Raw genomic sequence first — 13,275 nt, 5'->3', positions numbered from 1 at the left:
GTATACAAGTGACAAAACAAATACATCATCAGCACTTCAGCAGAGTAGTTGTTCCATAATAGTCCATTTTTCCATTGGTATATCCAGTATGTATTTTGAACATTAATCATTAATACAATATTTATTCATTAGCATTAATTATAATCATGAAGTGCACTTTTTGCAGTAGCTTTATTTACAGACTTGGATCCAGCGTAGTTTTTGACTCTGTAGCTCTAGCTCACGGTAAGTTACCGTGAGCTAGAGCCGTTACCGTCGGTAACCGTGTGCGCGTTAGTACAGCCAAAAAATTACACAGATTTTTGTGGCGTATTTTGAGAGTGCTTTTCGGAATTGAAGTTTGATAAGATGGTTCATTTTTGGTTTATAACCATCATATTTGAAGTATCCAAATTCAATTTAAAAGCACCGGTATCCAAACGATAGTTAATTCATAAAAGTGAAAGTGTATCGGAAATTTTTAGAGATTGAATACCGAAACCAAACTAGTCGGATGACAAAATGACTTGTAACTAAATTTTGGCAACGCAACTAAATACAGTACTGACAATTATCACGCGAAACCTTGAAAGTGAGCCAATGTTTATAACGATGGGTGCAAATATATCTACGTGAAAATAGTGTCGCATTTCATTTATTTAGCTTATACATTGTTTGCTTTTTTCTGAGTTGTCATTCATACGGAAATGAACAAGAAAAACGATGATGGAAAGAAATATCTTTTGCCAAGGACTGAATGCTGGACGCATAAGTTTCCATAAACGACCTGCAATAAAATTCCAAGGAATACATTTATTGAAGAATGAAAAACTGATTGATCAGCAACTGTTGTTGCTGTGTGGCGTACCGGTGGTAGCATACTTACTGAAGGTGGATGCGTGGTTTTGTTTGTTTCGTTGTTTTTCGCTAACATTATTAGCGGTTAATTGCTACAATTTGTTACGTGTGAGCCCCAGACGCCAAAAGGGCGCTTAACATAAAGTCCTTTCTATTTATTGAATTGAAACCGATTTTTAGACAGACACCGCGTGCACTCTCGATGACAATATATATAGTCAATGAAGACAGCCGGGATGGTTTTAAATGTGTGCCTAATGTAAAATCGGTAAATTTGAAGTTGAAAAAAACACAGCTACGGCCTTTGGAGGCGTCCCGCTTTGAGGTCACAAAAATATGGTAACCCCAAGTTTACAGCAATCCTTTTGGTTTTGTTATAAGCAAACAAGTAGGTCTAAAGAATAAATGCAAAAGGTCAACTCTTCTTCCTCCGTCTCTGCCTGGTTTTACCATGAAATGCTGAAAAATTACATCATGTTCGCTAAATTCAATTCAGCAGATAAATAAACTGCAGCTCGCGAAATTGCAGCAAGTACTTTTATCTCCATTAGAGGTAACATTGGAGGCAAACACTACGTGATGGAAAGTAAACGACATAGTCAGGTAAAAATTGTGAATTGGTGAATTTATTGATTCATATACACAGCATTTAAATTAGGAAACAATAAAAAATTTATATTAAATGCAATATGTAAAATATTCAATCATATTTCAGGTATGTTTAACCGTAGTAGTATATATTTACGGTTTAACACAATCCTGTTAGTTTTCGCGGCGCATTTGGCAACTCGTCACGGCAAACCTATTGGGAACCGCTACATTACACCGTTTTTCTTTATCAATTTTAGCTTTCCATTTTTTGGTGTTCCGTGAGGCGAGATAAAAATTCTAAGTGTTTCGTGGCCGAAAAAGTTTGGGAAACGCTGGTGTAGACAATACCCAAAACCGTGCATGGGTTAGAACTGAAGGTAATATGTGCTGTGACGTTCTACTGTGATCAGCGTCTGATGACAACATCAAAGTGTAACAATGCAAGTGTCATTTTTATTAGCTACCGCCGCCGACTTTGTCACCGTTTCTAAGCGACTCCATTTGATATGCTTCACTTCAATATAAACCGATGATGAATGTGTATAGTATACAATAATATTCAATGCAAGTTGGAAAAGCGAGTTACCATGCTAGGTGTTTTGTTAATAGGGGGAAAGGAAGGTATATACATCTTATCATCTGACTTTTTATATTATCTATTTAATGAATTATTAAATTGTAAGAAGACTCAATGGACAATATGCTACTATAAATGCTGATAATTGATGTCCGACTTTGCTTTGTGAATTGTGATGTACTTTTACAATTGTATTTTTCGTCCTTTGAGCGTCCATTCCGTACCTTTAGCGAAATTTATTTTTGCGCAGTAACGAATAAGTGAAAGGAACGACGATTGTAAAAGGACTATCATGTTATCTGCACAAATATCGAACGACATCAGAGGCAAGCCCACATTCAAGCTATGGCAATACCTCAGGCTAGGTATGGTGTGAATATAATTTATTAGGAGCAAAGCACCGTGTGTACATAGGAAAATTCTGTCGAGACAGGTTGTCAAGAAAAAGAAAAGAACTGCGATGGATAGAGAAGTCCCGTATATGAAGGTGTGCAGATTGCTCTGTAAAAAGTAATGGAAGTGAGCCAAGCAAAAAACGCCACCATTAAAGAAGTATCTCTGTAGAGACACAGCTGGAGAAGTCAAGAGGGGAAGGTGTCAAGATTGCCATGCAAGACTAGCAGCATGCAATAGAAGTAAGAAAGGGTACCGACATAAAGAAAAGACCACGACCGAACAAAAAGGTGTGAAAGTGGAACGGGTGTAAAAGGCATCAATGGAAAAGTAGCTAATAGTTCTGTGTCGACGCAGATGACCGGGTCTGTGAAAGAGGTAAGAGGACCTACACGAAAATTAAGAAGAGTGAAAGGTTCTTCAGTTTGGGGAAATGGAGCTAGCGAAAACCGTAAACTCAGTAGTAGTTAGCGAAGCAAAAAGAGTAGTAAGCGCCACGCAGAACCAACGATGGTGTAAATAAAGTCAGTCAAAAATTTTCCCTAGCCTGAAATTATTTAGAAGAAATTACGAAGATTGTGAGAGGGCAGTTTTTGCTTTTACCAAACATTTCTTCCACGGTTATGCTGTCTAAATAAATTTTGTTTCCGAAGTTTGAATGCAATACCTTAATTGTTCATACTCACGGCATTCGGGCGCAGAGGATTGCCGAGTCATTAGAAGAGCAACATTAGTGATAATATAATTGATCCACATTTATTCGGCCATCGTCGGACCTATAATTTAACAACAGACTTGGTGCGCTGGAGAGTACGCGTCATTATTACACGGAAGAAATATTTGTACCTTTCAAATTATCAGCTTATGTGTGCACGTTTTCAAATCTTTTTTTATCCTCCCAAAATCCCGGGATTGTTAGGAAAAACCACCAGGAAATCCGTATTCCGAAATTTTAAATTTGCATCCAAAATCCCACAACGACCAATGCTTCGGCGAAAGTATGCAAAATCACGGTATTGGGTATTCGATTGTACAATACAATTGTAGGTATGAATTTGACGATTAAAGACTTTGTTGAACGTTCTCAACTATCTGATTAGAGTGGTATATGGAGAAATGTATTTTGTGAGTGAGTATAGTGACTTCATTTATGTGTAGGCCGACCTTACCTCGTAGTATTCCGGTTGTTAGATTGTCGATTTTAACTGCAATATGTGGACTTTATTTTGAATTTGTTATTAAACAAGAGAGCTATGCTCAAATATATGGACACGTAGCGCCACCCAATGGCAATAATTTTGATGACGTCATAGCGAAAAAAAAAGTAATAGCCTTCTGGAGAAAAATTTTATCTTCAACCACTGAAAATTTCAAAGCAATTGGTCCAGTATTCGAAGAGAAAAGCGACTTTTTAAAAACGTGTCAAAGAACAACAACAACAAGGATAACAAGAACAAGAACAACAACAACATAATATTGAAACGATCGTTATGTCCACTACGTGTCCAAAAAAAACATCCCTTTTTTATGTTTACGCCTTACCCTATCCCCGCGTATGATCGTGGCTGATGAATACAAACGCCTTGGGCGATCGAGCGTGGTGTCGTTTCGCTAGAGTAGTTCATCGTATCTTACGTAACTTGTTATTCTCGCGAGCTCGCGCTTCAGACAATTGTTTATTTTCTACGCATCGCCACGCAAAAGTCGAACCACAACGGTCGGGAGTCCAAGTAGTGGACCTTGTGTCATCAATACGTTACAATAGTTTTGTAGTTTTGATTTGGTCGCGTTAATATCCGGCGTTTTGTGTAAGATTTGCTATATAATAAAAGTAAAAATAAAAGAGTCGTTAGAATAAATAAGCAAAACAAATACAAAAAACAAATACATGGAAAAGGTTAGGCCAACATTGTGACATCACATTCTGACATTACAGCATTTGGACACCACACAGACACACCACCATGTAAACAGAGCGTCTTCGTTGTTTATCTAAGCTTGAGGGCGCTTAGCTTGAATTTTATGTATACCAATAACCAGTTCTCTAGTACGGTAGATATCGAGTACTATGTAGGCTAGTATCACTTTGTCAGTCCAAGCTGCCAAGGTCAGAAGATATTTGACTAGCTGGATTTTCGAAGTATTGGTATATTGTCAATAAAATTGAGCCATTGAATACCTTTGGATGTTTTTTTAACAACTTTGGAGAGAGTTCATTGTTTTTGTCAATTCTGCAATTAAAATACCAAAACATTTTGATTAATGTTGTAATGAGTGAATTGCATTGCAATTTAGTTCATTAATTTGTTATAAACTGGAAGATTGTGATGCATTCAAAGATCTTCGAAGTAATAATAAGTGAAGAAAAAAAAAGCAAAGTCCAGATAGCCCATATAAGAAGGTCTTTTTTTTTAACAAATACGCATAGCAAATCAAGAGCACTGCGCTTATGCTAATATTGACAAAGGAATGATGAGATAAAATATATTAATTTGTTAGTTACTATGCTAACATTCACTATATGAATATGTAGATCCTTGTCAGTGTGTAAATGAGTCAAACTATATGGATTTTTCAAGTAGCGCCATGTTCCGTTTACATTAGGTCCGTCTCTAAACGTTGATGTTTGACACATCCTACTGCTGCACTGAGTCTTTAGAAAATGCTTATTTCTGTATTTGGATGGTCTATAAATGGATTGACCTAATTTCAGAGAAGGCTCTTCAAGTTATTGCTGTATTGTATCAATCTATTCAGTATTTGGATGAATAGTCCTTAAAAAGACATTATTTAAATATACCCAATACTTAAGACCACATAAGACAAAAAGTTGATTAGATATCATATTTATTTCTGTAATTTATGCATTGTTTTTTTGTTTACAGGCAATACACATTGTGATATACAAGGATAGACTATAATAATTAACTATTTTAAATTAGGTCTCTTAAGTTCCAGTGGGATTTTAAAGTGGAAAATTGCAAAAATATATTGCAATGTTTTTTGAGGTAAGTTGACACAATTCATGAAAAACTTGTCAAAATTGAAATACTAATTTGGATCAATCACTGAAACTTTGCCTTACATTACTTCTTTGCAATTATTTAAGTGTTTAATGACCTGCTTTTTGTATGAATTTCAGATCAATCCACTTGAAATATGCAGCAATTCTGGATCACAAATTGTTTGTGACGTTTCCGTTTTATTGACTTCTACATTTCTATTTCTTATTCTGAGGTTTTTATTGTATTATTTCTCTGCAATTCCAAAGTCACTGAAAACAAAATGCAATGAAAGTGCTTATTGGTTTAATGTTCTTGTATCAATGATACATTCAACTATTACTGGAACATGGTGTCTGTTGTGGTAAGTTGTTTCCTCTTGAGTATATGTAATTTTCTGTCATAGTTGCATAAATTCATGTCCATCAATTCATTTGTCATGAGTTGTGTAATACAAAATCACAAGTGATTGCCTGTGGAAGGCTTTTTGTATTATATTTTTGTACAATATATATGTTGAGTGCCTCCTTATGGCTTGTTTGCTTTTTTCATTATTTTGAAATGAAGGCTATTTATATAGGTTTTGTTAATTAAGTGTAGGAGACTTTCAAAAGATGTCATCACTTTTCTATTTGAGCATTAATTTTCTATTTGGAATTATGTTTTAATCTCATAATTTTTGCATTATAATTGTAATTCGATAACTGTATTACAGTTTCTACAATGATCCTGAGATGGCGTCTGATCTCATAAATGGTCATGGTCGATCAGCACATATCCTGGTCACAATTTCAACAGGTGCTTAGTGGTTAAATATTTTATGATTAATAATGGATTATTAAAACATTGTTAACAGCATCTGTTTACCAACAAGCGGTTAATAATGTTCTAAATTCTCTTACAGGGTGACACAAAATAACAGAATCCATAAATATAATAATTACTTCTATGAAAATGTGTTTAACGTTGATCTTCTGTGTAAGATTGTATTGTATTTCAGTAATCTTGGGTGCTTGGCACAAAAATTATGTTTTATGTAGAATATGTTCCGAGTAACTTGGGTTCTGTGTTTTGGCATCACCATGTATGACAACTCGTTTAATAGTTATATAAGTTGCTTTTGTGTCTTTTAAGTCCCTTACCCCCTAAGTTAGCATTATTATAGAGATTGAATTGATGAACCAAAAGAATTGTAAATGAATTCTGTGTTTCTTTTGTTTCAATCACTCAAGTTTTATTACCCCAAAAATATTGCATATAATTTTTATTTTTCTCTATTTTGTGTTGAATATTTATTAAAAAGGTCATTGCAGTCTCTTTTCTAGTTCATTTCCTCATGTGATCTATTTGAATGTAAATCATTTCCTTTCTGGCATACTAGGCCCCTGTGCTTATTAATGAGTTTGGCTTTCCACTTCTTTACATCATTTGAAACTGATAGTCTGATTAGTCTCGTATACGATAATATCACAAGTTCATAACAAGTAAACACGTTTGGGTTACAGGTTGCTATTCTAGCATATGCCTCATTGTTTTCGGAATTATGCAATTTGTTTTTTGCTCTATCTAAATTATTAATGTTTTGTATTCAGGTTATTTTCTCTATGATGTGATTGATAACATAATAATGCTTCCTCTTTCCAAAAGTTGGGAAATTCTGTTACATCATGCTGTGGTTAGTATAAATTTTTAATTACCTGTTGCATCAATTTAGTCCTGAAATGATAGTGACTTGCTATGCATCATTATATCAGGATAAAATGGTATTATGTAATTTTAAGCATTCATGTACCTATTTATTGATATCTTCTATAGTGGATCAATGTCTTCGATCAATATATTTGTATGTTAGTGATTATCTTATCTTAATGAACAATTAATTATAGGCTATACTACTTCGTATTTCAAAGCTGAAATGAAACACTATTCTGCATTTTTGTAATGCTATGCTGTGAATTTTTTAATTTTCCTTATGGGATGCTTGTGTTAGACAATAGTAGTGATAGAATAGATGTGCGAAAAATTGCTATGTCGATGTGTCAACACATGGCACATAACTGTGAATTTCAGTACAAGATATCTAGCCAAGATTCTAAATGATGCGTTCAAACATTGTCATCAAATATATTGTATCAGAGCAAACATTTAAAATTTCTATTATGTAACTGGCTGTTCCAATATTTACTCGGGAGTTTGTTGCATAATATCTGATCTCTGCGCTGTCATTTCCGTTAGCATCTGTTATGTAATACTGATTTGATTATTTGATTATATAAAGAATTCAACATAAGCGAATATGAAATAAAAAATTTCTATTATGTAACTGGCTGTTCCAATATTTACTCCGGAGTTTGTTGCATAATATCTGATCTCTGCACAGTCATTTCTGTTAGCATCGTTTATGTAATACTGATTTGATTTCATAAAGAATTCCACATAAGCAAATATGAAATGTACCATTCTACGAAATGTTGGTTTCCATTCGATGGTTTTTTATTCAAAGTTCTATCTGCGAAAATTATAATATGCTGCATTCCATAACAGACGTATCAGTATTTCTTATCTTATTCTCTGTCTGTCTATCATGAGTCACAAATTTTTACAGAGGCTATTATGAGTGAAATTTTTAAGGACTGAATCCGGTAAACTGACTATTGAATTCTTGTGTAGGGAATTAAAATAAAAACTGGGAACCACCGGAATCTAGATATTATTTTTACTTGTTTGGTCAATAAGGTGTGTCTGGGCACACAGGGAGTGTTTTGTTATAACAGGCAGCAATAATATTTTAACACATCGTGTCTGTTTTATTAGCTTTGTTCTGGTTCTTTTGAGGAAAAATTAGACAATGGGATTCAATGGAATGTAAATTCGAAGTAAAAATCACAAGAGCATAAATAATGCCAAATGCCTTTGTAACTGACTTCAACCTGGTTTTAAATTGACCTTCCTTATTCTAAAATTCTTCTGCGTAGTAAGTATAAAATGACCCATTGCACTCCTGAAACAGTAATTTGGTAATTCACAACTGACTAAAGTTTGTAAAAGGTCATTTCCTCTAAATATGCCTGTATTATAGCGATGAATAATTCACCAAATATAATATAGATAACAGTGCATACTGTATGCATATTAATGTTTTTATCTTTTCATATCAATAAGGTATGTCTGGCAATGCATTGTCTTCATACAGGATAAGTCATACCATGTTTATTATCCAAAAATATAACATGTAATATACAAGTTTGCATATATGTTTCCATTGTTCCCATGCAACTATTGTTTTCGGTCCTATGTGTGCATGTTCTTGCTTTGAGCAGATTCTCAACTTGCTGTTTTCATTTTTATTGTTATATATCCAGATGTATTTGCATAAAACAATGACTTTACTATTGCAATGCTCATTATGCATCCAAACCTATCTTGGCCTCAAAGTAATTTACTGTAAGAATGTAGAATCTAACTCTGAGAATAAACTATGGCTGATGCAGTATTTGCATGTTACCAATATTTATTTGAAATTTGAATAACTACCGGTACTTGTCAATGAATAGAAATTTTTTACTGCTGTGGATCAGATGGGAAAATTGGATTGTTGTGCCTTTTTGAACTTTGACTTAAAATGAGTTGTGTTTTTCAGGGGTGCACAACTTGAAATAAAAATACATGCCAAAGTTTTCAAAATAATCTTGTCGCCTACCATAGTCAAGTTTCACATTTTTTGGAATATTTGTTGATATTTTAAATGAACTTCCGAAGGGTTTCGCTTCTGTCGGCTAGCCTATTCACTTATTTTAAGCTACTATCCCGCCTACTACCTTAATAGTTACATAGGCTAGAAAAGTTAAATAAACATAGTGATTTAAATTTATTTCGATATAAATATTGAGTTATTGGGATGTATTATAAATACAAGAATTAATTTTAACTAACCATTTGCATGTATTATGATGTATGGAACAAAATATTTGATTGCGGTTTTCTCTCAAAATTGATCATTCTTCTGTATTTTGATTATAAATATGCGTGGGTGAATTACTGTTTCTAACACTTCATATTGTTTTGTTTTCCAGGTTTCTTCTTGCTTTGGTATATCCGTGTTTCGACATCAGTATGTTGGATATGCAGTTGTAGCTCTTCTGGTCGAAGTAAATTCAGTGTTTCTTCATATGAGAATGTTATTCAGGTTGTCCGGTGTTGATAAAAAGAGTCAAATTTACAGAGTCAACTGTATTGTCAATCTTGGAACGTAAGTATATACTTATTGTATCTTGCTGATTTGCTGTGAATTGTCAGCCCAATATGACTATATTATGCCCGATTTCTGCAATTTATTCTTTAACGCAATGCTCTCTTGTTGAATGCATTTGAATGGCCATTTTTAAAATTACTGATATGGAATGAATGTTGAATCACGAGGAATATATCCCGATTTGAAACTCACTAAACATTTCCGTATTTTGATTCAAAATAATCTGGCTTTTGACATTCTCTATATGGTTTCGTTATCTGATGTTCATCAAGTGAGATAGATATCACTATTTTTTGAATTTTTTATGAATGATTGTGTTGAATGTACATCAAAAAAGCAAGTATTGTCAAAGATGCAGTTAATTATTGTTAAAATTATTTGTAACTGTTAACTATCTAAGATCAGTTAAGCTATTATCCATTACCAACTCTGGTGTAGAATATCAGCTTATTGTTGCAAGATGATCCTGCAGACTCCATGCGGACAATATTTATATATTTAAAAGAGGGATGACCACTCTGAACAAGGCTCTGTATAGGCAGTCACTTCTCTTTTTTAAAGAAACGAAATCTTATTTTGTCAAGATATAGTCAATTTAATTTTGACCTCTACTTTTTACAGGTTTGTATTATTTCGAATTTGCACCCTGACATACATGACAAGGTGGTTAGTATTTAATAAAGTCGCACAACCATTCCACGGCATTGCTGTTGTTGGTATGGCGTTGATGACAATAATGAACGCAGTGTTATTCATTAGACTTTTAATTAAAGATTGTTTTGGACAAGATAAAAAATATCACCAGGGAGACAGCAAAGTTTCAAGTGACCAAATAAAGTCCGATAGCCAGGGTCATCACGTACGTGCCAAAATAGAATAATTACCATCCGTATAAGAGAATATCGAAGAATTTATTGCAACGTATGGAAGGTACTGCTGTACCAATAATGAACGCAGTGTTATTCATCAGACTTCTAATGAAAGATTGTTTTGGACTAGATAAAAAATATCACCAGGCAGACAACCAGAGTTTCAACGAAGACCAAACAAAGTCTGATAGCAATGGTCATCACGTATGTGCCAAAGTAGAATAATTATCATTCGTATAAGAGAATATTGCAGAATTTATTGCAACGTATAAAACAGGGGTTGGCAACCTACAGCGGGCAGGCCGGATCCGGCCCGCGACGCTTCACTAAATTATAGTAACAAAACAGCTGTTTTGGTGATTATATTCTTTACGTAACATAATTTATTGTGAGACACGTATAGACCAAATTTTTGTATTATAACCTAACAAGTATAAAATTCACAATTACGCGTTCAATGTGCCTATCATGTAATTATAATTAGACAAATGGCATAAAGGCAGAAAAGTTGATGCTAAGTGCAAAGGGTTCGATGGCTCCGAAAATATTCAAATGGAATTTTTTGAGATGCAATGAGAAAAGGAAATTTAATATTTTTTCGAGAGATGTATCACTGTTTGATTTTTAATTTAAAAAGTATATATCATTTGTTCGATTTCAACTTTCTAAAAATATGCGCGGCCTGCCAATGACTTGGAACCTTTAATTTTGGCCCGCGAGCGACAAAAGGTTGCCGACCCCTGGTATAGAGGGTACTGCTGTACTTACAACTGAAGCTCGTTACTTATTATTAAGTTATGCAAGACTGCTTCATATATTTCCGCCCGTTTTTATACAATTTGCTTTCTATGGTAAATTTTTTTATATCATTTTCCGAAATATGGTTTGTTCAATATATATATTAGTAGGCCATAAGCTAATGTGGCTACATGCAAAAAATATCTTTGCCAATTCACACTCATTCTGTTACTGATGTCTTCCAAATTATGTAAATATCTTTATCGAGTAATAAAGTATTCAATATTTTTTCGATTGAACAATAATTTGCTTAGATAGCATTGGTTCAACATTTTTTATTTTCACAAAATATACTTTGAAGACCTCAAAACAGAAGCTAAAAAAAGCAGTATTTTGCTATCCTAAGTTGAAAATGCATTATCAAAGATCTAAGTCAATAATATTTTTAGGCAAAAAAAAACAAGGTATATATTTTCTGCAAAATTTCCATTTCTTTTTGCAAATAGTAGTTCTTTTACCTATTTAGTGTGGAGCATAATGATGACGTTTGTATTATTTTTGTTTACTGTACCTCTAACCTGACAGGTTTTGATAACATTGTTTCAGTGAATATAAGGAATTTCAATTTTTCAAAAAAATATTTTTGATAAAATATTAGTGATGTGGTAACACATAGACTTTATTTTACTGACAGTGGGTCTAGCACAATTCTGTACTTAGAACATGGGAAGTATCATTTGCGATTTACTCTCGGGAAAGGTTTGATTTTATCTAAGGAATTTAGGATATTCAAAATAAAACGAACTCCCCTCACATGCAATGGGTTGCATCTAACAACCTACAGGATGAATACCTACCAGAAAAATTAGTTTAATGTTCTATCATTTATTTGTGTTAATGATTTTACCTGTGTTATTACTTGTATGAATTTGTTCATTTTTTTTTTCAATTTGAATAGATTTATTTTTTATTATATTTTGTATTATCAGTAAACAACGTTGCAGAGATTATCCGTTGGCATCCCACAATGAAGCAGTATGCAACTATCAAAACAGAATTATTTTCGAAAATTGAGATTCACGGTGGGGATGAATGTTGTGTATTGATGAATACTTATATTATTACACAGATTATTTTTAAATAATAGATGTCAGTATGACTCTATTCACAGATCAGGCACATCTGGTTTACAGGTGTAGCTGAATAAATTTAAAAATGTTTCGTAATCGGCACAGGTGTTTTCAACACACCACATTCTAATTACCTAATAAATTTTAATCGTTCAATTAGCACGCATTGTAGTGTAATTAAATAATCCAGTAAAAAACACACTTGTATATATAAGTTCCTGAAAGCAGAGTACATACTCCGTCTTAGATTTAAAAATTATGTCTGTACGAACGTAACATCTATTGTTCAAATTGTTTTGCAACGAATATCCCCACAAACAGTCAACTTGACAAATAAAATTATGAAGCAGCGATTTGGAATAAGACTTTGTCTTCAAATTTTTTTCATCTACCTCTTGTGCTTCCTGGTGGACATATTGCGCATTTATTTTCTATTAATCTTCTGAGATTAACCCTATAACCAATTTTTATTTTACGTATTCCATAATATTTGCAAACCTGTTGTTGCTGTCTTATATACCTGGTCTGGGGGAAATTTTTTGTTCAAATGTATCCTCTTCATTGTGTGATATCCAAATTAACAAGGATCCTATTTCAAGTTTCATTTCGTCAAAGTCATTATATCTTACTTTAATAAATATTTTGATCATCGGACATTATATTTTTGTTAGTATCCCACATCTAAAAATTGCAATTGAAACAAATGTATTATGATTTTGTTACTGAGTATCACCAATATTATTTATTTTTATAATTAGCAATTCTGCATTGTGGTAATTTTAATGTTGCGGCCTTTATTGCATCATACCATTTTCCACCATTTCAACAGTGTTTGTCGCTTCAAGCAAATAAAACAATTTCCTTTCTTATAGAATGGATGGTTTGT

At 33.3% G+C, this 13,275-nt stretch overlaps 1 protein-coding gene across 1 annotated transcript; it reads left to right on the top strand.

Annotated features, from left to right (window-relative positions):
* The first annotated feature begins 5,268 nt into the window (after positions 1 to 5,268).
* LOC120343367 (TLC domain-containing protein 2-like) lies at positions 5,269 to 13,263 on the top strand. Its single transcript, XM_039412521.2, has 6 exons — positions 5,269 to 5,406; positions 5,541 to 5,764; positions 6,116 to 6,198; positions 6,993 to 7,075; positions 9,474 to 9,649; positions 10,274 to 13,263. Exons 1-6 carry the CDS (start codon positions 5,395 to 5,397, stop codon positions 10,530 to 10,532), a joined length of 837 nt encoding a protein of 278 aa, XP_039268455.2. The 5' UTR covers positions 5,269 to 5,394; the 3' UTR covers positions 10,533 to 13,263.
* The last annotated feature ends 12 nt before the right edge of the window (positions 13,264 to 13,275 follow it).

The sequence above is a fragment of the Styela clava genome, chromosome 3 (assembly GCF_964204865.1).
Source record: "Styela clava chromosome 3, kaStyClav1.hap1.2, whole genome shotgun sequence".
Lineage (NCBI taxonomy): Eukaryota > Metazoa > Chordata > Ascidiacea > Stolidobranchia > Styelidae > Styela > Styela clava.
This window is presented reverse-complemented; position numbering and strand designations above follow the sequence as displayed.